General features: G+C 30.1%; 3 protein-coding genes and 1 non-coding gene across 6 annotated transcripts in view; 1 reads left to right on the top strand and 3 right to left on the bottom strand.

Moving 5' to 3' along the window:
• LOC119602664 (rh5-interacting protein) overlaps positions 1-3,002 on the top strand; it is a 47,657-nt gene extending 44,655 nt beyond the window's left edge. For all 3 annotated transcript variants that reach the window (XM_037954294.1, XM_037954293.1, XM_037954292.1), the window contains exon 10: positions 2,564-3,002. In XM_037954294.1, the coding sequence (XP_037810222.1) occupies positions 2,564-2,664 (101 nt within the window). In that variant the 3' untranslated portion in view covers positions 2,665-3,002. The remainder of the gene's footprint in view (positions 1-2,563) is intronic.
• An 839-nt stretch (positions 3,003-3,841) lies between these two features.
• LOC119602669 lies at positions 3,842-6,970 on the bottom strand. Its single transcript, XM_037954299.1, has 3 exons — positions 6,835-6,970; positions 6,471-6,777; positions 3,842-4,089 (listed from the first exon to the last, which is right to left on the bottom strand). The coding sequence occupies exons 1-3, from the start codon at positions 6,951-6,953 to the stop codon at positions 3,922-3,924; spliced, it is 594 nt and encodes a 197-aa protein (XP_037810227.1). The 5' UTR covers positions 6,954-6,970; the 3' UTR covers positions 3,842-3,921.
• A 5,431-nt stretch (positions 6,971-12,401) lies between these two features.
• Positions 12,402-24,734, bottom strand: LOC119602668. The gene is made up of 4 exons (XM_037954297.1): positions 24,184-24,734; positions 18,710-18,856; positions 13,162-13,338; positions 12,402-13,094 (listed from the first exon to the last, which is right to left on the bottom strand). Exons 1-4 carry the CDS (start codon positions 24,326-24,328, stop codon positions 13,018-13,020), a joined length of 546 nt encoding a protein of 181 aa, XP_037810225.1. The 5' UTR covers positions 24,329-24,734; the 3' UTR covers positions 12,402-13,017.
• On the bottom strand, positions 21,779-21,850 carry Trnap-ugg. Its single transcript has one exon. It is a non-coding gene; the product is annotated as a tRNA-Pro (tRNA).
• Positions 24,735-25,812: the final 1,078 nt, after the last annotated feature.

Here is a 25,812-nt window from a genome sequence, read left to right as displayed (position 1 = left end):
TTCAAATGTAAACTATTTGAAAAGTTCTTTGAAAGTTTTCTATAGAAAATTCTTTAAAAAGTTTTTTACTATGAAAAGTTATCTATTCAAAACTCTTGAACAGTTTTCTGTGGAAATGCTTTTTAATGTCTCTAAAAAGTATTTTATAGAAACCTCTCTTTCAAAAGTTTTATATAGAAAATTCTTTGTAAACCCTTAAACAGTTTTCTATAGAAAACTCTTCATAACGTTTTCAATGGAACACTCTATGTAACGTTTTCTATAGAAAACTTTTTGTAACGTTTTCTGTACAAAACTCTCTAGGAATCCTGGACTATTTTCTATAGAAAACTCTTTGAAAGATTTTCTGAAGAAAAACATAATTAAAAAGCTTTTTTCTGTACAAAACTCTCTAGAGAATTCTCTTTTATAGAAAGCTCTCTTAGAAGTTTTATCTGTAAATCCCTTAATAGTTTTCTGTAGAAAACTTCTTTGTATAGTTTTCTCTACAAAACTCTCTGGAGAATCCTGGATTATTTCCTATGGAAAACTCTTTGAAATGTTTTCTGAAGAAACACATCATTATAAAGCTCTCTCTCTTAGAAGTTCTATCTATAAATCCCTTAACAGTTTTCTGTAGAAAACTCTTTGTAACATTTTCTATATAACTCTATGTAACGTTTTCTATGGAAAACTTTTTAAAAGTTTTCTGAATAAACATTATTATAAAGCTTTTTTCTGTACAAAACACTCTAGAAAATCCTCTCTAAAAAGTATTTTTAGAAACCTCTCTCCAAAAGTTTTATATAGAAAATTCTCTGTAAATCCTTTAACAGTTTTCTATACTTTTTTAAAGGTTTTCTGAAGAAAAACATCATTATAAAGTTTTCTCTTAGAAGTTCTATCTATAAATCTCTTAACAGTTTTCTGTAGAAAACTCTTTGTAACATTTTCTATATAACTCTATGTAACGTTTTCTATGGAAAACTCTTTGAAAGTTTTCTGAATAAACATTATTATAAGGCCTTTTTCTGTATAAAACACTCTAGAGAATCCTCTCTAAAAAGTATTTTATAGAAACCTCTCTCCAAAAGTTTTATATAGAAAATTCTCTGTAAATCCTTTAACAGTTTTCTATAGAAACTCTTTGTAAAGTTTTCTATGGAAAGCTCTATGTAACGTTTTCTACAGAAAACTCTCTGTACAAATCTCTCTGAAGAATTCTGGACAATTTGATATAGAAAACTCATTGAGAGGATTTCTGAAAAAAAAATCATTAAAAAGCCTTTTCTGTACAACACTCCCTAGAGACTCATCTATAAATAGTATTTAGAAGTCTGTCTTTTAAAAGTTTTATATAGAAAATTTTTTGTAACGTTTTCTATGGAAAACTCTAACGTTTTCTGTACAAAACACTCGAGAGAATCCTAGACAAATTTCAATGGAAAACTCTTTATGAAAAAAAAATATATCATTAAAAGCTGTACAAAACTCTCTCATAAATTCTCTCTAAAAAAAGTATTTTATAGAAAGCTTTCTTTAAATCTTGATTATACTTAGAAATTCTTCTATAGAAAACATTTTGTACTATTTTACCTCTCCTTTCCTCTGAGATTTCATCAGGTTCTTTTTATACCCACCATCAAAAAAGATGGGGGGTATATTGATTTTGTCATTCCGTTTGTAACACATCGAAATATTGGTCATAGACCCACAAAAGTATATATATTCTGGGTCCTCATTAAATTCTAAGTCGATCTAGCCATGTCTGTCCGTCCGTCTGTCTGTTGAAAGCACGATAGAGTCCCAATGGAAAGAGCTAGAGGGTTGAAATTTCACATAAATATTTTTTACAGGTAGGGTTTGTTTGGTATTGAAAATGGGCAATATCGGTCCACATTTTCTGATAGCCCCCATACAAGTGGCCCCTCGAAAAGCAGCTTTAACAGCCATAACTTGTTTAAAAATACGAATATAGCGATAAAATTCGACATAAGTAAGTTTCTTATGATCCAAAATCATTATGCAAAATTTTATGAGGATCGGTCCATAATTGACCCTACCCCCCATATAAGGTCCCCTTCAGAAAATGACTTTAACGCTCATTACTGGCTTAAAAATACTAGTATATAGATGAAATTCGACATAAGTAAGTTTCATACGAGTCAAAATCTATCTAAAAAATTTTATGAGGATCGGTCCATGATTGACCCTACCCCCCATATAAGGTCCCCTTTAGAAAATGACTTCAACGCTCATTAATGGCTTAAAAATACGAATGTAGCGATGAAATTCGACACAAATAAATTTAATACGAACCAAATTCTGTCTACCAAATTATATTAGGATCGACCCATAATTGACCCTACCCCCTATATAAGGTCCCCTTCAGAAAATTACTTTAACGCTTATAACTGGCCTAAAAAATACGAGTGTATAGATGAAATTCGACATAAGTAAGTTTCATTCTAGTCAAACGAGGTTTGATGGTGGGTATATAAGATTCGGCATAGCCGAATATAACACTCTTACTGGTTATGTTTCTATTTCTAAGTCACTATAACAACATTCTTTATATTTTCAGATTCTTCCGGAAGGCCAAGTGCTCTTAAAATAATAACATTCATGTTAATTGGTTCAGCATTTCTCATCACTAGTGCCGCTATAAAACAAGCCTACTATTAATTTTTTTTAATTAAATTCTTTAGGAAAATACACACAAATACATAAGTGACAAAAGACAAAGCAGCAAACTAAACAATTGATTATATTAACAAAATCTAAGCTAAAATACCAAAAATTATTATAAATTTCAAAAAAAAAATTTACTAACAATCATTAAAAAATCCCAGCAATAATTAAAATAAACAAATTGTAATTGTTAATACTAATAAAATATCTCAAAAAATTTAAATAAATTTCTTTACTAAATTAATAAAGCACTAAAATAATATTTATTTAAAAAAATTACATAACACTCTTCTGCTACACTTAAAGAAAAAACTTACTAATGTTACAAAAATGTAGAAAAAGTACAAGTTTAATTTTATTTTTTAATTTAAAAAATAAACTTTAAAACGACATTTTAATTAAAGCAATATTTATTGTAACTAAAGATAATTATTAGTATTTATATACAATACTAAACATAATTAAGTGTATAAAAAATAACAAATAAAATGCTAATACATTTTCGAAAATCAACTAAAAGTCATGATTGTTATTAACAAAAAGAAGAAACATTAATTTTTAATTGTTAAACTATAGAAGAAAATTAAAAAAAAAAAATAGTTCAAAATTTCTAGTTTTTAGTTTTAAAATCTTTAAAGCAAAATTAAAAGTAAACATAGTTAATTAGTGTATTAGTTTGATAATTTTTTTAAGCATAAGTATTTAGTTATTTAATATATATTAATTATTACATTTTTTTCGAAGTTACGGAAATATAAAACATATTTGAAAAAATAAACGAGATTGTTTTATTATAAAAAACTAGATAAAAACTAGAAAAATGGATTTCAAATAGAAACACTCTTCATATAGGCGTAACAACTCAGCTAACAAAGTATTGTCTGGCCGACCGTCCGTCCGTCTGTATGTCCATGTAAACCTTGTGCGCACGCTACTGGTCGAACTTTTGATTGTGATTTGATTTATGATTAAAAAAACTTCTTTTTGACCACATTTGAGACTTTGTATCAGCGATAGGACACCAAAATGTAATTTTTTAATCTTAAGGATTAGGAAACCTAATGGCTAAATTCGGATTTTACGGGTTTCAATCTCTTGTTGGCAAATCAAGAGGATTGTGACCAAGTCCTAATAATAGAGTTTATAATACAATTAAATTCAGCTGTTTTTTACGTATGTATTTTATTTTGAAATAAATATATAAGTAAATAATTATGATTATATTAAATATATTAAATAAAAAAAAATATGCTACTCCGTTTGCTCTTCATCCGACGATGCTTCGGTATCAGATTGCTCAGACGATTGATAAGAACATGCTTCTTTTAAACGTATATATTTGATGTCCATCAAGTAGAACTTTTCATTGACCTCTTGAACAGCACTCGCTAACTCGTTGTTCTTCTGAAGAGTTTCATCCTAGACATTAATTAATTAAAACAGTTTTAATATTAAACGTTTAAGTAATTAGAAGTTTAAATTTAAGAGTTCGTTTAAGAAAATTAGGGAAAAACAAATCTTACAGAAGATTGAAATCAACGATGTCTTTATAACGGTGTTTGCCTAATGGTATCAAAAATTATCCGTTATGGAATTTATATTCATCTGTAATACAGATGGATATATACGTATACGTAACATACAGATTCTGTATGTTACGTATACTGAACCGATAGGATACAGTGACTTGAATATTATGTTGTCTATGAGTATTGTTTTAAACCCACAATCAAATCAGAAATTAATTTCGAAATGCAGTCTTATAGGTCATTAGGAAACGATCCAAGAATTATAAAAAGAGATATAACAACAATTTGTTCAGTATATTTGTCTTTTTATATGAATGTATGTATATCAGGGCCGTCCTATGTCATGATGGAATGGCTACCTATTGATCTACAGGCTCAAGAGGTTGACCTCAACGCGGCTATTAACTCATGATTCAGTCAGATCACTCTACCAATTTCAATTGTATGAGAGAAATCCCTGACAACATTGACTATTGTATCGCCAAACTTTTGATAGATGCTTTCAGTGACTATCCAACACGACCCAATTGGGATGGAAACAATACTCCATGACGGATCGTATAAGTCCGATTGTTCAAAATCAAACTATGGTGTAGGCGGTGTCTTTTACATAGCACATTTTGGAACGGAAGTTTCCTTCAAGCTTCCAGATCAATGTAGCATTCTTCAGGCTGAACTTTCAGCCATAAAACGGGCTGCAAACTGGCTCAGGTATTACTGAATTTACGGTGTTAAAATTCGAATATATACCGATAGTCAGGCATCATTGAATGCCGAACATTCTTTAATGAGATGGCGAAAGATTCCACAATATGACTGTACTGGATTCCAGTACATCAACAAATTCTTGGTAATACCATCGCGGAATCTCTTGCCAAGGTGGGTTCCTTACTTGCAAGAGAGCACACCGACCCTTTTGTCGGCATACCGCTCTCAACCTGCAACGTCGACTGAAGCCACTTGCAGACAGGCGAGGATCATGTGGCCATCTTTCACCCCACAAAGATCCCAAGCTCTTCTTTATATTCCGAGAATTAATATACGGAACTTAATGGAAGTGGTGACTGGCCACTGACCCTTTGGGCTCCATGCAAGAAGACTAAAATTACCCAGTAATGTCTTCTGCAGGAGCTGCCAGAATGAAGAGGAAGAAGAGAGTATAACTCACTGCATCTGTCATTGAGTCTGCTAGGTAGCTATTTCTTGCATGACATAACGGATCTATCGGAGGTTGATATCCGAAAGATACTCCTATATTCGTATGACAAACTAGTTTGGTTTAGGAAATCAGAGTACTTAGGTCGAATACGCTGACCGTTTTCTCTCGTTTAAGGTATCACCGCCCCAAAATGGAAGTTGCTAATGTTCCAGCCGAATATGCTGTTTAGACGTTAATATTTGGTGAGCTGGATTAAAGGATAAAATGGTCATTTTTTGAGGATTTTATTATTATACTAAATATTTATATCATATCAAAGGTTTCCGAAAGGCGCTGTCAATATGATATCAAACATTTATCTGCTGGAAGTTTATTCCACATGTGCAATCGACAACAAATGGATGTGTTCCTGAATAGATGGAACAATACTTCACATTTTGGAGAAACTCATTATATTGTGGTGTCGATAGAATAGTAAACTACACCCCAATTTACGGAGGTGATCCATAGAGAATGAATAGATTTGGATACCCTACTGTCTGTGGATACTGATAATTATATTCCGTTTTTGGTAGAATATAATTGCTGTAAATAGTAATAAGATCAGAGGTTGTGTAGTATTACTAGCTTCAGTTTAGAAAACTTATCGTTTGTGTGTTATGTCACAGCATTGAGTTTTCCGGGCGTTGAAGAATACCGTATTCGCACGTCCCCATTCAGATATTGTCTTTAGGTCCTAGTTAAGTGAGTCATTCATGTTTTGACTCATTGCCCCGAATAATCAAAAGGCTTGGTCTATAATTGGATGAATATGAATGGCAAATGCTGCTGCCATCTAACAGAGAAGGTTGTTTAGGAATATGTATATGAAATCGTGTAGGAGAAAGTACAGAACCTTGCGGTACAACAGAATTAATCTTGAACTCGTTACAAGAGATTCCATCTATAACAAGTTGTATAGTGCGACCTCTGAGAAATTTCAAAGAATCTCTGTTTGTTTTTTCTTCTTCATATAAAACGGGCCACACTCATCTATATATTTATATGTGTCCAATACAGTCTGCTCTAGATTAAAGGGTTTCAAAATTTAGCTTATTAACACAAAAGCTTACCAATAGTTTTGAGCGTTTCTGTAATAACTCCTTAACATCATGCAATTCCCTAATCATTGCATTACGTTCCATCGCATGATAGTCACGTTGCAAACGACATTCTTCTTCCAACTTTTGATTCAAACGTTTCAAATGATACATTTCCGTTAGCATCGTATTCTGTTTATCCATTATTGTTTTAACCAAACTCTCTAGATTCTCAATAGTGATACGAGCATCTATTAGATTTTTATTTAAAAGCCAATTTTCTGCACGAGCAGCTGCCAATTCGGAGGCGGATATAGGGGTGTTGATTGACGGTTCATTGCTGTAAAGAGAATTTCTTGAAGAAAACCATTTTTATACCATTGTATCTTTAGTTTACTTGTTTTCAGTATTTTCTGATGATATACAATCTTTTGGAATAGTTGCAGTATCTGTATAAGAATCTGCTTGATCCTGTCGTTCTTTGTTATGAACAAAATATTGACAAATACACGACATGTTGGTTTTAAAATATAACAAATAATACAATTTTGAAAAAAGTAAATATGTTGCCAACTGCATAGAAAACAGGGTTTGACAAAAAAATGTTTAATACTAAAGTTTAACTTGGTAAAAAATTTTATGAACTTTGCAAAATTTTAAAGAAATTTAAATATATTTGTATATTGTATACTCATAAACATAGATCTATTAAGGGCAACTGATAGCTCCCTATATTAAGAAATTGCATAAAGAATTTCCTTTTAAATAACCTTTCATTTCAGTTTAATTCAAAGCTACACCTTAACATTACTTACTAACTTTTATGCTGTAATAAATTTCCAACAAAAGTGTTTCCTTTGTGTCCATATAAAGAAAAAAAACTACAATTTTCTAAAGTTCAACAGAAACTTCAACAAAAATAATACAATTATTATTAATCACTACACCAGACGTCTGTAAACTGATGATTAATAAAAGTGATTGTTAACACAAACTCACAGTTAGTTACTTTTTTTACACCACCCTTTTGTCCCTTTAAACTTTAATGACGCCATCTACTACTCGAGAGGGCGCCATAACGGTGACGTCAAAAGTACATACATACTTTCAAAATTCTTGAAAATCTTTCTGTGTGTATTTTCTTTAACTTCAATGACCAATATCTGACATTTAAGAGTTTGCTGGACTCAACATGTGAGTTGAATTGTGTCTTGTTTGTTTGTCTTAACATGCAATACACTGCTAGATTTATTTGTCCACGAACTCATCCTTCAAAATGTTTCGTGATTTTGTTGTTGTGGTTGTAATTTTGTCATTTTTTGCTTTGGTTTTTGTTCTGACGTCGTTAAATTTAAATCAGTGATTATTTTATGGAACAATAACGAAATACTTAATCGTTTTGAGTGAATATTTGTCATGACATTTATTCCTGTTAAATAGCGTGCTGGGTGCGAAAGAATGTTATTATTTTATTCTTCTCATCAGGTATGGAAAATTTAGATTTTTAAAAAGAAAAGTGGTTAAACTTTAAGGCATAATTTTTTATTAATATAATATATCGAAAATTGCAAAAAAATAGAACTTATGAAATTTTTTTGAAAAAAAATAGAGAATTTCCATATTGTTTTCGAATAACAGAGAATTTATCAAAAAGTTTGAAATCAAAAACTTTCGTAAAATTAAGAATTAATCAAATTTTTTTTTTTTGAAATTTTTAAGCATTCTACGCGTCAAGGCATCCTACGCTTTTGTGCTGGTAACTTGTAGCACACAACAACATTGATTCTACTTTTTAGTAGAATGCGAAGAAGCGTAGAACGCGTGGTGTGGACCTTCAGCTTTATAAAAGTAGATCTACTTTATGCCTTCTACGCTTTTGTACATGTAACTTCCCAGCTAGCATTTTTTGAAATTTTTGATCACATTCGAGTCATTTATGACTCTTCTGCACGATTAAAATGATCATATATGCGCTCATTTTCTGATCATAAATGAAACATTCGTCGGGAGAAAATGGTACCCTACCCGCGACTCTTCTAAATGAGTCATTTATGAGCCCCACTTCTGATCAATTATGACTCATTTTTTAATCTTTTTTGAGTCATTAATGAGCCAGATAACTGGTCATTTTTGCGTTAATTCCGAATCATATTATAGTAATTTTATAGTGTTTTCTGAGTAATTTTTATGTTTGTTACCAAAGAATATATTTGTTACAGACAAATACAATACAACAGAAAACAGTTTTTGATCTTCCGACTTCGTAAAATTTCACTACAAACTAAATTTATAAACAATCATATTTCAAACATCTGGATGACCTATTTATGATTGGTATACATTTTGTTATTGTTTTTCAAATAAATCAGATTTTAAACATTAATTGGAATTATTTAGACTTAGTTTAGTGATTAGTCGCCCAACAATCTTCCGTAGAACATCATTAAACATATAAAATTATTATAATTAAAGCATAATATATGTAATTTAATTTCCTTGACAGAAAATCGACTTTATAAATATCACACAAATTCAAATACTTATACATTTAATTTTATAAACGAAATGAGAATTATATCAACTAATTTTAGGACACACAAAATGTTTTGTAAACTCTTCCAAAAGAGTCTTTTCTAAGCCCCATTTCTAATCAGTTTCGACTCATTTTTGAATCGTTTTTGAGTAATTTTTAAGTGTAAGTGTTGCTGTTTCATTACGAACAAAAACAATTACATAAGGAACAATTTTAGATCTTCTAACTGCTTGAAATATGACCACAAAATAAGTTTTTGAAACCATCATATTTTAAACACCAGCATGATCAATTTATGATTACTATACATTTTGTTATTGTTTTTCACATATACAGTTTTCAATCATATATCGGGATCATTTTCGAGTCATTTTTTAAGCGCTCAACTTATTAATCACTTTTAGGTCATCAAAAGGAGTCAAAAATGACTCAGTTTACTGATTAATCATCCAACAATCTTCCAAATGCTAGCTGGGTTACAGCATACAAATACATTGATTTTACTTGTTTGACAGACGCTTAGAATGCGAGAAAGCGTAAAACGCGTGGTGTGCAGCTCCAGCTTAAGAATCACAATAAAAAGATTTTTGTAACCTTTGACCCCATTATTAAGACACCTAGACGAACTCCTGTCCCAACTTTCATTTATCTAAAATTCTCAACTAAGAAGATAATTTATTAAAAAATTCCTTAAATAGAAAATGTATCATAAATTTAAAATATTAGATGTTCCATCTCTGTTTCTAATTTCAAAATAAGTTATGTTGTTACATATGTAAATACACATGTATGTACGTACATGTATACGTGGGATTAAACAATATAAAAAAATTAACAACGTATTAGTCCCAGATGTATGGACTTTAAAGTCCGTTAAAAAAATAATAACAAAATTTTCAACAAAATTTTAGAGTTTGGTTTCTTTGTTTTTTATTGGACTTTTTATTAAAAATGTTAAAGGTATGAAATTTGTTTACAATATATATTTTGTTTATACTATGTAGATATTGTATATAGATTTTTAACGCTAATAAATGTCTGTGTATTCTGTGTAAACAATCTTTTTTTTTCACTAACAATAATAATAATAAATTCCATATAATTTTTATAGTGATATTTATTTTTTTTTTGGAGGCATTAAAATATTTTGTGAATAATTCATTGCAATTTTTAATATTTGTATTTATAAGAATGTATTTGTATGTTTTTTTGGCAAATTAAAATAACGACATTTTAAAGCATATTTATTGACAAAACTTAAACAAATTAATCAATTGTTATTACATACACTAACACGAATATAGTTGTTAATTTTGATTTAAAAAGATAAAATTATTTCTAGCTTTATGAAAATATATATTTTACGTTTTATATTGATTGCATTTTTGTTTTATTATTTCTATAATTATTAATTTAAAACAATTAAATGTAATTATAATTATTAAACAAGCTATATGTATATATTTAAAAAGAACAATTTTCCAACTGTTTATAATCAATTAATATTTTATTAGAAATATATTTTATGGATTATTGCACGATTTTTTTAAATTTCTTAAAATTTCATTAGGTTTATTATTAGCCATGCATTATTTTTTAATTATTTATTTCACTTTAACTATTTTCCATAAGTGCCACAGATTTTTTCATGTATTTATAATGTGTCTGATATGTTTGCATTTTTTCTCTGAAAATTTTAATGATTGTTTTGATTTTCAATTCGCCATTTCATTTTTATATATTATACATATTTTTCTTATACAAATTTTTTTAATTAGGAGTTCTATTTTCGGCTGAGCCGAATCTTATATACCCTTCACCATGATGTATTAAAAGATGTCATTATGAATTTTATTACAAAAAATCAAATAAGACCCAGAAAGTCCCATTTTATAGATTTTCATTAAATCAGGCTGCTGCGTGTGTGCATAAAAACCAAAAAGTACCAGTCATAGAACGAATAAGTACGAAAACCCCTTTCCTACAGATTTCCATTAACTTAGCCCAACGAATGTTTAATTTTATGTTTCTCGGTATAATATTATAGAAAATCCTAAATGTACCTTTTCAAAAACGAAAAAGTACCATAAAGTTACCCTTTTTGGTTCTCATTTTGCAGATTTCCGATAGGAAACTTGTCGAAAGCATGTCTGACAGAATTATTGAAGATTCGGATCTTAAAGATATCTAAAAACTAATTTCAACAAACATAGAGACATAGCTTAATCGACTTCCCTATTTATAAGGATCCAGAATATATATACTCGGGAAATTATATTGTAGAAATTACAAACGGAATGACAAACTTATATATACCCTTCTCACGCCCCTCGGAGGCATGTTACCTTGATGAAAGACCCCATCTTGTTGTGATTACAATCCCGGGGAAATAAGGTGTTACCAATACCTCTAGTCTGCTGGGACTATAAACTGGTGATGATCAAATATATCCTCGGCCTTTCCTTTAAATGATTTGAGATGGGTCGAACCAGAGCACCACATAATCTGGTACTACTGGTGGCCAGTTGACCGCAGGACTTTGTCCTAGCTGGTCAGTTCGGGATCCACATAGGGGCTGTGTTTTAAGCCTAAATTCGCGGAAGGTGTATCATACCGCTGTTAGCGGTACAAACCACAGGGCAAGGCTGTGTTTTAATAAAATGTTGGATGGAGTGACGGTTGAAGTGGCGGTTGAGTTGGTTGAGACGTTGGCGGAGTTGTTAATACTTTACTCTTTAATTTATTGGCGATTTTTCTTCATGGTTGAGTGTGTTGGAGTTTACTCTAAAACATGTTCAACTTTTCACAGTAGATCCTTGCGGCCACTGAAATAAGTCTGACTAATTAACTATAGATCTGTTTTTTCCCTAGGTACTGTTGCCGAAACAACAGAGCAATCTCAGTAATGTTTGCTGAGTGACTTTATGAGGTTAAGGAATGCACTGAGTGAGTCTTTAGATGATGAGAATGCCACACGAGCATTCCTCATAGCATCCATGGGGTATTTTCACCTGATATTGGCTCCGCCCCTTCTATCGTCTCTAACCGGTGATTGCCTTTTCCTTTGTCGGAGTTTATTTGAGCTTGACTCATGACGCCTGTCATTCCTCAATGGGGCTACTATGGCAAGATATTGAATAGCTCGAGTACTTGAGCAAAGTGTTTGTACAACGTTGCGTTGTTAACATTACATAGTATATACTTTGACAACGGATGTTATTGAAAAATTATAAACTCTTCGGTGTCAATATGGTACCAGGCGTGTATATTTCCTTTTCCCTCTGTGTACCCTTCTCATGAAGGTGAAGTGTATAAAAACGAATCAAAAAATTACTAATAATCAGGTAATATTAAAAAGAGTTGGTAAAAAGTGGGTTAAGAAAGTCCTAAATTTTATATTAATGAATTTTTTTTTTCTTAAATTATTGTTGTTATTTTCCCAAAAAAAAAAGCGCAAGCACGCCAAAGTCGGTACTCATTTTCAAAATGTTTTCCAGAACTCCTGAGAGATGATGCTTATTTAAATGCTATTTATCTCAAAAAAATTGTTAATTAACTATCGGACATAGCCCTTTCCAAAAAAGTATGTTACATCCCATGAGTATTAAATTGTAAATTAGTGTAATTTGTATTTATGAGCACAAATTTAAATATTTATTTTAAGTAAATACATATAGCAAACAAATTCCTTTTGAAGCCAAAATAAGATAGACATGAAGCTATGATTTGCTAAAATTGTGTATTAATCTAAATCTTTAATTTTAAATTTACCAGCTAATAAAAAAATGTTTTTATTTATTTTAACATATAATAATCATTTTTATTTATTTACTAAAACTTTAGTTTTTCGTTTTTATGCACTCATGATTGATAATTGACAAAAAATTTCTAAACTAATTTTATATAATATTTATATAACTATAATATTGTTTTATCTGTTTGCAATGGAAATAGAAAAAAATGTGTGCTGTTACTACACTAAATATTTAAATAAAAAAACCATAAGAGAAAATTAAAACAAAAAATAAATATTTGCAATTTTTAGTTTTAGAAATAACTCTTTAAACTGGCATAAATAACAAATGGCATCACGACTGATAAAAATGATATAATAAGATTTGCCGCTGAAATTTAATTAAAGAAAAAAGTATTTTATAATAGAATAGTTAATTTAAATTATTTACTACTCACCACCACTGCAAATATCATGCACTAAATCCTCAAAATAGCCATTTTCATTATCACATAAACAAATTTTAGCTTTTGTTGACATAAACTTGGCCACACCAATAGTACGATTGGAATTTTCATATTGACACACCAGACCATCTTCACAGTCATTGCTACTGACGCATTTGTGGCGTAGACCTGCAAGGAAACAAATTAAAACAGTAAATGAGTAAAAGCAAATAATCATAAAGTTATTATAAGAAAAAATTTACATTTTTATATAATCAAGCAATAAAAGATTTTTATGGCTATTTCATCAAACTTTTCAATTCCAAAATACTTTAATATCAACCAATACCAACATATTCTAAGACCATTGTGCAACTTTATATATAGCATGTCAGATTAAACATGTACAAAAAATCCTTTAATTTATCATTTTAACTTTTGATTTGCATAGCTTGTTAATTGCAAAATATTAAATTTTTTTATTTCCTTATTTTTAGATTTAATGTTTCAGCTGTTTAGAACCCCTGGGTTGTTTTAAGGTTAAGGTTCATGGATGTGCTAATAGCAAGAAAAATCATCAACATTTGTTAATACAAACTACTAATCGTGCCTAAGAATTCTTGTAGTAGTTTTTATTAAACATGAAATAATAAAATATAACAAGGACTATTGGTTAGAGTACAGGCAGGCCATTGACAAGGTTCTTTTTGTTTGTTAAAATAAATGCATATAGTATAAAATATACATATGTACTTGTATGCACATTTCATTTCCGCTTTTCAACATATCGAAAGAAAATAACAAACACAATACCAAAATTCAAAAACGAGTATCAAACTCAAGGATCTTAAAACATTGTAAATCGCCATTTGTTTATTAATAACGTATACGTACTTTTTATTCGAATTACATATTGCGTATACGCAGTGGTTGTCTTTATTAAGTATTATTGAGATACAATCGGTACATTTTTTGAAAAAAGGGAAATATGTACATATTTACATGTTGCAAATTTCGATGGGGATAAATTTTGAAAGGGACTACATCACTGTTATTAAATTTAATCCAGAATTTTATCGGAAAAACAGCAGATATTAAAAAAATTCTCCGAAGGCTCGGCACATCAACAAAAAAAATCGGGCAAATTTGAAAATAAAAAAATAAGAGTTCTATATTCGACTGTGACTATAGTGGTTCAAAAAACAATCTATAGTTTGTTTCTAAAATACCAAACAAGTAATACCAGTTGGAAAACGAAAAAGTACCAGAAAGTCCACTTTTATAGATTTTCATTCAATCAGGCCGTGTTTAATTCTATGTTTTAAGATTTAATATTAATAAAGATACAACAAGTAAGAAAGTATAGTCGGGCGTGGCCGACCATATGATACCCTACACCAGTTATGAATATTAAATGTGATTTATTTTTCATAATAAAGCATTTATCTTCAATATTCCCTTGTTCCGATACATTTAAGCAATTTATGCATGAAAAACTTATTTTCTGAAAGAGGCTTTATATGGGGGCTAGGGGCAAATATGGACCAAGTCCGATAAAATTTTGTGAATATAGTTATATTTACATAATATTTTATTGTGCTGAATTTCATCGCGATATTTGTGTTTATAAGTTAATTTGGGACATTCAAGTCATTTTCTGAAGGGGACTTTGTATGGGAGCTAGGGTCAAATGGGGCCCGATCTTTATGAAATTTGGCTGGGTCATCAAGACTTCTATAAAACTTTGTTGTGCCGTATTTTATCGATATATCTGTATATTTAACATAATTATGAGCTCAGAAGCCCTTTTCGGAGGGTTCTGTTCTATGGGGGCTGGGTGAAATAATGGACCGATTGTAACCATTATCAATAGGCTTCGTCCTTGGGTCAAATAAAACGTGCGTGCCAAATTTCATCTAATTATCTTGAAAATTGCGACCTGTAGCTTGCGCACAAGGTTTACATGGACAGCCAGCCAGCCAGACGGACGGACGGACATAGCTTAATCGACTCAGAAAACGATTCTAAGCCGATTGGTATACTTTAAGGTGGGTCTAGGACGAATATTTCTGTATGTTACAAACATCAGCACAAATCCAATATACCCTCCCCACTAAAGTGGTGTAGGGTATAAAAAGTACCAATTGAAAAACGAAAAAGTGCCAAAAAGTTTACTCTTATAAATTTTAATTCCATCAGGATTAGGGTTGTCATTCAAATAAAAATTATTCGATTAATCGAGGAAAAAAATTAGGTTTTCTTCGAACGAATAAAAAATTTTAAATTTAGAATAAAAATATAATAATATTTGAATGTTACTTTTTGGTTCTTTGATTCTTTAAGTATCTGTCTTTTCACAAGAAAGACAACAATTTCTAATTATGATGAACCCTGTTTCCTAGGCAAGATATCAGTGATAGAAAGAGTGTAACTCCTTACCGAAAATTAAAATGGAGACACCACATTGAGGATAGGATCAAAAAGGCACATCGGTGTTGGGTGATATGTAGGTGAACTATAAAATTGCAATTAGACAAATTCTAGGTTATGCTTCAATAATCTTTGACTTCTTTGGACAAAAAGTGTAATATCAAACTACATCCGAGAGTTCAGCGTACATGCTGCTTGGGTACAAGCACTACGTCAAGCAAGGCTCTAGAAACGTTATTCCATTCCTTGAAACATATTTAAGATATGAGGTGTCACTTACAACCGAACGGCTCATAACTTTAGATGAACTGGCGGTTATAGGACACGTTATCAATGTATACTGGACACATTGGAAGGCTATAAACAATCATCGGACGTGCCTGATCGTATACCAGACACAGAATATGTCGGAAATTTTGAAACACTGAACTCAGATAGAATGTCTTGGTCAAGCGGAACATTTCTCACGAACACTGATTAAGAAATTCTTAGATATTACGGACAGTGAAAGATAATACATTCAGTGGACATTATGTTGTTTTCTTTACCAACAAACCTTTTTCTTCCATGAAAAGCAGCGCACAACAGACCAGATAGTGGCCTGTTTCTAAAAACGTCTGCAAAACAGGTTAGTTAAACAAACATCGTATATATCATTATAAAGGCCTCAGTTTCCACTTTTATATCCATTGAGAAATTTAAAATGGGTTGAGATTCAACTAAGTTTTGAATTTATTAGTGTATTAATAATGTACGAAACGTGTTTTTTACCCGTATCTTATGATTTTGAAGGTGTTTGGCAAATTTTATTTATATTTTATTAAATTATTCGAATAAAAACTTTTATTCGTTATTCGTTCAAATAATAGAACAATTTTTAAAATTTAATCGACTACTCGAATGAAAAAAATTATACTACATTTTTATTCGAATAATTTTAAACACGAATAATTGACAACCCTAATCAGAATGCTATATGTGCGATTTTATGTTCAATAATTCAGAAAATTAAATGAATGATAAAAATGAACCAAAAACTCTCCTTTTATACGTTTTCATTTAACCAGTAAGGTCCAATAAAGCAGAAAACCCCAAAAAGTACCAATTGAAGAATCCTTTCCTACAGATTTTAATTTTATGTTTCCAGATTAAATATTATTTTTCCGCATCCCAGTTTAATTTCCCACGCACAACTTTCCATTCCTGATTTTGGCAATAACAAAACAATAATAACACTCAAATGCGTGTTTTTTATAAACAAACAAACTAAGTACAAGAACAACATACATGGTGTATGAAACAGCATGTTGTTGTTTTTGTAAAGCATGCCCAAAATTCTCATTTTTTTAATGAAATTTTCAGAGATTGCATCGGATTTTTGCTCATATCTCCCTTATTTATGGACCGATTTTCCTGATTTTAAATAGCGATCTTCTCGAAAGCAGGCCTGGCATAATAATTAAATACTTGGATCCCGAAGATATCTGGGGTCTTCAGAAAATAGATTTCAAAAAAACATACAGATGGACAGATAGACGAACAAACGAAACATGGCTTAATCGTCTCAACTATCTATAAGGATCCATAATGTGACCAATTTTGAGGCGCTACTTACTTGCCCATTCTGCCTACGATCGCCTTCAACTGTTCGAAAATACCTCAGTTCTAATCATGTGAAATTTCGTTATGATCCATAATGTGACCAATTTTGAGGCGCTACTTACTTGCCTATTCTGCCTACGATCGCCTTCAACTGTTCGAAAATACCTCAGTTCTAATCATGTGAAATTTCGTTATGATATTTTCAATAGTTCACGAGATACTGTGAATCTGTTTAAGGAATACCGACCAACTTAAATATTTTCATAAAGAAAGTAAAAGATAGGTTAGTTGGTAGTATTCTTGTCTGTCAATGTCGATTCTCATTAGATACTCAGGTAAATGAGCGCACAATAAAACCGATCCATTTTTAAAGATGATCGATCACATCTCAACCGCCGATTTTAGGTATTTCGAGCCATTTCAGATTTCAGCTATTATTTCAAGCTTAGCATCATTTAAGGATCTACAGTCCTTTAAATTAGTCAAAGGCTAATTTAAAGGATATTTCAAGAGGTCACAAATTTTTTAAATTAAAACATTATTTAAAGACCTACAACCGATTTTAGGTTTTTAAATAAATATCCACTTTTGATGGAAAATTGAGGTGGACATAGCTATTATCTCAATCTGAGAGTTATTTAAAAATCTTCAGTCTATCTTTGGTTTTTCATATAAAAATCGAATTTTGATGGAAAATTTTAGCGTTAACAAATTTTAGCTAATATGTATTTCTAAAATATTTTTTATATACATTTCGTAAGTTCTTTAACAAATTGTATAAGTTTTCATTTTTACTGAAATGAAACAAATTTGAGCATTTTTAATTTGATGCGAACTAAAATTAGAACTACTTAAAACTACAACCCTCTTTGACAGAACAATATTTTTCTACGTAGTATTTAGTATATTTGTAAGTAGTAGGTAAAAACAAATACATGTGTTTAATTATCATTTACAACAATTTAATTTTTTTTATTACACTTGGAGAAATTAGATGTAAAATAAACAAATACTGTGATTTCTTAAACTCATTTTAATATTTCCTTCCAACTTTACAAATATTATTATAAATAAACATCAATATGTTAAACTATAATTGGGTATTAAAGTTAAATTCTGAAGAAAATGACGCAGTATCCAAAATCTGCCAAATAAAAAGTAACAGAATTTAACCTCAAAGATATAAGCAGTTTGAATAGAATACTAGAATAGAAGGTGTCACTAGACATAATAAATTTCTCTAAACTTTCTGCTAAATTCTAATTCTTGTCAGTGTACATAAAAGTGAAAACATTTTCAAAATACACAAGTATTTAACTAAGACACTATAATGCTGCAACACATAATTAGAACAGAATCTGAAGAACATAATAAACATAATCATTATACATTTTACAACTTGACGCAATTGAACTGATGCAACTACTATGTCGTTTTTCTTATTCTTCTTTCGTACATAAAGTAAATATAAACATCTTGTTATTAACATTTTAAACGAAATGACGATTCTGCGTACTCTGGGACTTACCTTTTAAAACATCTGCACATAGACCATTATTGGGTGGTGTATCATCACCGCACAAACAACGCAGCTTTAAATCATCTGGATCTTTTACACAACTTGATCTTTCTATCGCTGCACAGTCGTCATGTGTATTGCATTCACGACCTTTGACTGAAAATAAGAAAGGCAAGAAATTTAATTAGATTAATGCTATAATTAAAAAAGTAAGGGTTATATGTAACGAATCCTTCACCATAGTGTGTTAAAAAAATTTAAAAAAAAATTCAAATAATTATACCCTACACCATTATAGTGGGGTGGGTATTATGCGTTCATACTGATGTTTCTAAAGCCCAAAAATATTGGTCCTACACCTATCTTAAAGTATACTAATCGGCTCATAATCAATTTCTGTATATTATTAAGTATATTAAAAGGTTGAAGTCGGTCCATTAATTTACAAATCTTGCTACTATCTCCCAATACCTTCAAAACTCATTTAGACAACTTAGTTTGTGAAATACTAACTGTGGTCTTAGTGTAAATCCTGTGAAAACGGAACTAGTGATATTCTCCAGAAGGCCAGTAGAACTTCGACTCTTTGAAAGTGTAAAATATCTGGACATTGTTCTGGTTTTTAAACTGTCATGAAATCTGAATGTGCAGGCAAGAACAGCAAAAACTGTTATTGCCATATATGCGTATAGTAAGGCCATAGGTAGGATTTGGGGTATTAGTCTAAACTTTGCGAAATGTCTTTTTGTCATGGTAACTAAGCCCATTGTAATGTTTGGAGCACTGGTTTGGTGGAATGCATTTGATAAATCCACATTTGAGAAAACTATAGCACGTATGATAACTGTAACGATCATACATTTGTTACATGCGGACCTTACGGTTGCCCTTAATTCGGCAGTTATAATAAGTTCAGACGGTTTCTGGAAGTATGGTCATGGAAGTATAGTCAACACTGATGTGTCTTAATCTAAGGGAGGTGTAGAGGATGGGTTTTATATTCCTAATTTTAGATAAAAAGTATATTTCAAGCTAGACTAGAATTTGTACTGACAGTTAACCAGCGATCACACCTCTCTTTCTCTCTCTAATGTCTAGACGACATCTAGATCGGTTCGTGAATGTCGTATTTATTTAAATGAGATAGCGCAACTGACAGGGTGCGATTAAGGCTAATGACAACCGTGATGACAGGTGACTTCTGAAAAGTTGCAATAATGAGGATGAGGTAGAGACGGTCAAACACATTTCATGACTGTGTCCTGCTTTGCTAACTTCAGAGTGGCCACCATAGTGCTTATTGCATGACTTTCTTAATTCGTAGATTCGATAGATTCTTAATTCGTGTTGCCACGTTTCCTACCATAGACCCATAGATTTCAATTTGGTAGATCGATGTTTTGATTCATTTGTGTATATTAGAATGAATACAATGAATTGAAATAGTTTTACATTTTTCACATACCCGAGGTGTCCTCTTATAAGGATTTCTCGATCCACCTGGGTTGATGTGGTTGTGAAAAAAGTTCAATTAAATTTTGAACTTTCAATTCCCCAACTTTGTTACTAAATCGGAAACTACTAAAACATGGGTTAATTTTGTTTCATTATTTATATATTGCAACAGCTTGTTATAAATTTTAAAAATGATTGCAATTATAATAAAAAAACAAGTTTTCAAACAATAATAAATCATATAGATTTTATCTCAAAAAATGTAAATCAACATATACAATTAATTTTATTCATAAATAAAACTGATAATGAAACTGTTTAATCGTAAACAATATTTTGTTTAATTATTTTAATAATATGGCACAGTGGCACTTGAAATAGTAACAGATACATACAATTATTTTAATTAAATATTAAGCTCTCCTTCAATTACAACTTAAATGGCTAATAACAACAATTACTACAAAAATATATACATACATAAGTACATAATTAAGCTTACTATTTAGTTGGACAAGTATTTTGTTATTTACATACAAATACCTATTACTTTTAAAATCGTTAATAAAAGATGTACAATTCGCTTTTTTTGTTTAGAGCAGGAGATAACGAGTTATAAATTAGAGGTTACAAGTGTCAAAATTGTAAATAAGAAACAAGCACCTGTCAAAATTTAATTTCTATTTGTCGCATATATACAAAAGTTTGTTAGTTTTATCCAAATATTCTTAGGTTATCTAAAGTTCAGACAATGTATGTAGAGTGACACTTTATTGACATACAATTATTAATAATGACAATATTTACTTTGTAATCAAATATAAATCAAATGAACATGAATGGTACTAATATGTGGATGTTAACTATTCAAATATTTGTAGGTCTATAATTTTAATCTAATTAAGTCATATGAAAAAATATTTATTCAAATTATTTTTTATTAATAAGTTTAATAAATCAATCAGAGAATAACATTGATTTATTTTTGTTGTTGTTAATAGAAATTCATTATTTTTTATTTTTTTGTAATGTGGAAAAAAATACTAATTAAAATAGTAGAACCTAAAAGCATAAAATCAGGCATATATGATCCTGATGAAATGAAAATCTATAAAAGGAGAGTTACTCGTTCTCTTTCGTTCTTCAACTGGTATTTTTTCGGTTTTTTATACCCTACACCACTATAGTGGGGAGGGTATTATGCGTTTGTGCTGATGTTTACAACACCCACCCTAAAGTATACCAATCGGTTTAGTATCACTTTCTGAGTCAGTTAAGCTATGTCCGTCAGTCGGTGTGTCCATGTAAACCTTGTGCGCACACTACAGGTCGCAATTTTCAAGATAATCTGATGAAATTTGCCATATACTCATCTTTTCAAGGATGTCAAGGATGAAGCCTATTGAAAATGGTTCAAATTGGACCATTATTTCGCCTAGCCGCCTTACAACCATAACCACCACAACCTGGTCTGGTGTCTGGTTATATTTTATCTTAAGGTTAAATTGACAATTTTTATAAAAAATTATTTTAACCGTCAGAATATCTACCGGTTAAACGATAACGGGGCTTAGGTGAATTGTTTATTCGTCCAACTTAAAAAAAAATTAACATAAAAAAGTCGGGCTCAACCGGGATTTGAACCCGGGACCTCTCGCACCCAAAGCGAGAATCATACCCCTAGACCATTGAGCCTGTTAAAAGATGCCAAACTTTCAACAGATTTTATTTCTTATTTCTGTAACACACAACTTTATCAAGATCTTTTTGGATTGTTACCAATATTTTATCATTTACTGAAGAAAGTAGATATTAAAAATTGTTTTTGTTATTGTTTTTTAAACAATAACTAGTTTTCAAATATTTATTATCTATTGTTTGCAAATGATAAGTAGTTTTTGTTGTTTTTTACATACATAAGAGATGATAGAGAAGACCCTACAATACAATAATGTTGCATATTATGAAAATTTATCTATGGTACTTTACATCACAATACCAATATTTATATGAATTTACAAACATAAGACCCATTTTCGACGAAAAAACCTCTTAGGGGGCCTAGGTCAATTTTGTCTCAAACTCTAAAGAACTTTATATAATAACGTATTTTGTAGAACTATCCATTGGTTCCAGTTTTGCCTTAATGTTAAATACTTATTTACCGAATAAAAATCTATTTTATGAAGAAAGCCTCAATATCATGGCTATGTCCTAAAATTAACAGATCCTCCTAGATTGATAATAGTTATTGTTATGGGTCTTTATACTAATACCGATGATAATACGAGATAAACATTAGAACGATTTTCTAGAAGAAAACCCATTATGGGGAAGAAGATTACACAGGTCAACCCAGATTAACCCAGAGACCAAAGTATACTATTCTAAAGCATTAAACAGCGCTGAATCCGGATCTGGATCACATCTAGATATTCTAGATAACGTGTTAGTGTTCTAGTCTGGTACACCGGAGGTTGTGTTTTCGATTCCCACCTGAGGCATTGAGGGGCGCACAACTGGTCCAATAGAAGCCTAGGTGTTTTTCTTCGGCTTTTATGTGTGATTTTAAACAAATTAATTAGATATTGTGTCATTTAGTTTGAAAAACGCCGTTTTTATCCATAGTCAAAACGCTATAACAGCGCGAAGTCATCTTTATATATAAAACTTGTTATCTTATCCGTATGTCCAATAAGCCGATTTTAAAATAAAGATTTAAGCTTTTTTATATTTTCTTCCTTTTTCGAGATATCTTAAACTATAACTTGGAACAACTGTAAATTTACTTAAACTGATTTATTTCAGTTTTATTTATGATTTACCTAAAAGGACCATCACATCAGATTTTCTAGATATCGTGTCATGAAGTTTAAAAAAAACGGCTTTTGGCCATATTTAAGACGCTATAATAGCGCGAAGAAACCTTTATTAATTTGTCGCCTTTGAAATAAAGATATAAGCTTTGCTATATTTTCTTCCTACTTCGAGATATCTTAACCTAAAGCTCGGAACAAAAACTGATTTCTTTACTTAATTTCATCTTTATGTTATGAAAAACTTATATGTCAAAATTTGCTATAACTTTCTCATGAATTGTTTAAAAATCTCTTGTATTTACTGAGATATCGACCGTTGAAATTTTTGCTGTAAAATATTTTAAAATTTATAGAGATTGCGAACTTTACGTTAAGATATCTTGAAGAAAGAAGAAGATATAATTGTGGTTAAACCTTTATTTTGAAGTGGATAGATTGGACTTTCAGATAACTCCTATTTTATAAGTAATGGTATCTTCGCGCTGTTATAGCGTCGCAAATATTGCCAACTCGGGGATTTGAACAAACTGATATGACAGATTCAGATTCAAATTGAACTTTGCTCAATCCTTTAGAAAAGTATTTCTTGGTCTCTGGGTTTTAACTTTCTTTAAAAATTTTGTTGGTCTGTGTTATTAAGTTTGTTTTGTTTTCATAAACATTTATGTGTTGTTTCTAGATAACGTGTGAGTAGTTTGAGTTAAAATTTTACTTGTATTTTGTTTTTGTTACAATAACAAAATACAAGTAAAATTTGTGCTCAAACTACTCGCTCGTTATCTAGAAACAACACATTAACTATTAACTGTCAAATAGTTTAACTAACTATAATGTTAATAATTTGAAACTTTAGCCCACTGTTTATAGGCTTAAAATAAATAATGATCAGACAACTTCGTTGTATATTTATAAACAAACAATGACATAGAAAAAAGTTCAAAGAATAAATAGCTTTTCTTCACACATTTAAAATGCGAATGAATTAAACACATTCAATTAATATTAATGATTATATTTTCTATAAAAAAAAAAGAATTTTTAAAATTTCGCCAGTCATGTTTGTTCTCCTAAAGAAAACGCCTAATTTTTAAGCGTTAAAATCACTGCCCTCAAAGAAAAACTAAAGAAAAACATCAATAATGTTGAAGGTAAACTACAGAATTAATTTCTTTCCACGGCAAACACACTGGAAGTTAGACTTAAACTTACCAATTGGACCGGGTGTGGGTGGTGGATTATTGCTAGATTTGCCAAATGTAGTTAAAGCTGTTGAACTGACACCAAATAAAATAATGAAAACGCCAAATAGCATGGTCAAACTGCCACATTGTGTAAAACGTTTAAGGGGTTGCATTTTGAAATGGGGAAATTTTTAATTCAGACCCACACTTAAACACTTAAATAGTTTTGAAATTTTTAAACAGTTTTTGAATTTGTATTTTTTTTTTAAATACAACACTTTTTATATTTTTGTTTTATATCTTTTTTCTAACTTCTTTTGATAAATATTTCTTTTTTAAAAACTTTACTGTTACTGTTTATTTTTCTATATTTTTACTGGATTTGTTTTAAATTTTATTTGATATTTTTTGCGTGTGAGTGAAGAAGATTAATTTTATTTATTGTAATTTTTATTGTTGTATTTTTTATTTTTTTTTATTTTATGAATTTAAGCAAAAAAAATTAACTACGACAATGACGACCTTCTTGCTTGAACGCTCTAATAATAAGTGAATAATATTCCAATCATTTCAAAGCTTAAGTTTAGTTTTTCTTTAGGTTTTATTTGCTGCGCGAGTACTTTCAACTGTTTCCATTTGTTTTTAATGATGGGTCCTCTTAGAAGAGGCCTTCTTTAGTCAAATATACAATAATAACAGAACAACAACAACAACAAAACTTAGTACTTAAAGCCAAAAAGTATGCAAAATATAAACACTAGTATAATTAGTAAGGCTAATTTAGAGGATTTTTTTACACAATTTTTGCGTATAAAAATATATGTAATTTCATTATCATACAAAACTCGGTCATCGACTGATGTTCGAAAGGTCTAACGAATTGCCTATATTAATATAAGGTTTATGAGCCTTAGATTCCAACCAACATTTCAAAATTTCGAGAAAAAACGAAAAATATTAAAAAAAAAAAAGAACAAGAAGAGAGAACAGAAAAGTACCACAATGGTTATAGTCTTATAAATATTCATTCCATTAGGATCTTATATGTTTTTATGTTCAATAATTCAGAAAATCAAAAAAGTACCAGAAATTTCCCTTTTTTATATATCTTCATTCATTCGTGTTTAATTTTGAGTACTTAAAAAGTACCAATAATTCAGTCCTATAGATTTTCATTCTATCAGGATCATATATGTCCGATTTTGCGTTTTTAGGTTCAATAATTCAGAAAATCAAAAAAAATATCAATTGAATGACGAAAAAGTACCAGAAAGTCCCTTTTTATAGATTTTCATTCAATCAAGATTCCAAAAGTACCAGTTGAAGAACAAAAAGTACCAAAAAATTCACTCTTATAGATTTTCATTCCATTAGAAACATATAATCAGACATATAGATTATATGTTTCTAGGTTCAATATTGCAGAAAAACCAAAAATTATCAGTTGAAGAACGAATAAGTACCAAAAATCCTTTCCTACAGGTTTTCTTTCACTTAGGACTCTGAATGTTTAATTTTATATTTCTAGGTTCAATATTATAGGAAATTCAAAAAATACCTTTTGAAGAACGAAAAAGTACCAAAAACTTCGCACTAATATGTTCTTTACTCCCGGCTCTACATGCTTAATTTTATGTTTCTAGGTTCAATATTATAG

This window comes from Lucilia sericata, unplaced genomic scaffold, assembly GCF_015586225.1.
Source record: "Lucilia sericata isolate MDLA Ls3-8-SP2 unplaced genomic scaffold, ASM1558622v1 Contig000248F_arrow, whole genome shotgun sequence".
Lineage (NCBI taxonomy): Eukaryota > Metazoa > Arthropoda > Insecta > Diptera > Calliphoridae > Lucilia > Lucilia sericata.
The sequence above is the reverse complement of the archived record's forward strand: the minus strand, read 5'-3'. Positions and strand labels throughout refer to the sequence as shown.

Coding starts and splice junctions, on each gene's coding strand:
- LOC119602669 (XM_037954299.1), bottom strand. CDS start 6,953: ATGTCGTGTATTTGTCAATATTTTGTTCATAACAAAGAACGACAGGAT. Junction 6,778..6,834: donor TCAGAAAATACTGAAAACAA/GTAAACTAAAGA, acceptor TTCTCTTTACAG/CAATGAACCGTCAATCAACA. Junction 4,090..6,470: donor AGAAACGCTCAAAACTATTG/GTAAGCTTTTGT, acceptor ATTAATGTCTAG/GATGAAACTCTTCAGAAGAA.
- LOC119602668 (XM_037954297.1), bottom strand. CDS start 24,328: ATGCAACCCCTTAAACGTTTTACACAATGTGGCAGTTTGACCATGCTA. Junction 18,857..24,183: donor ACCCACACCCGGTCCAATTG/GTAAGTTTAAGT, acceptor TCTTATTTTCAG/TCAAAGGTCGTGAATGCAAT. Junction 13,095..13,161: donor GCATGATATTTGCAGTGGTG/GTGAGTAGTAAA, acceptor ATTAAATTTCAG/CGGCAAATCTTATTATATCA.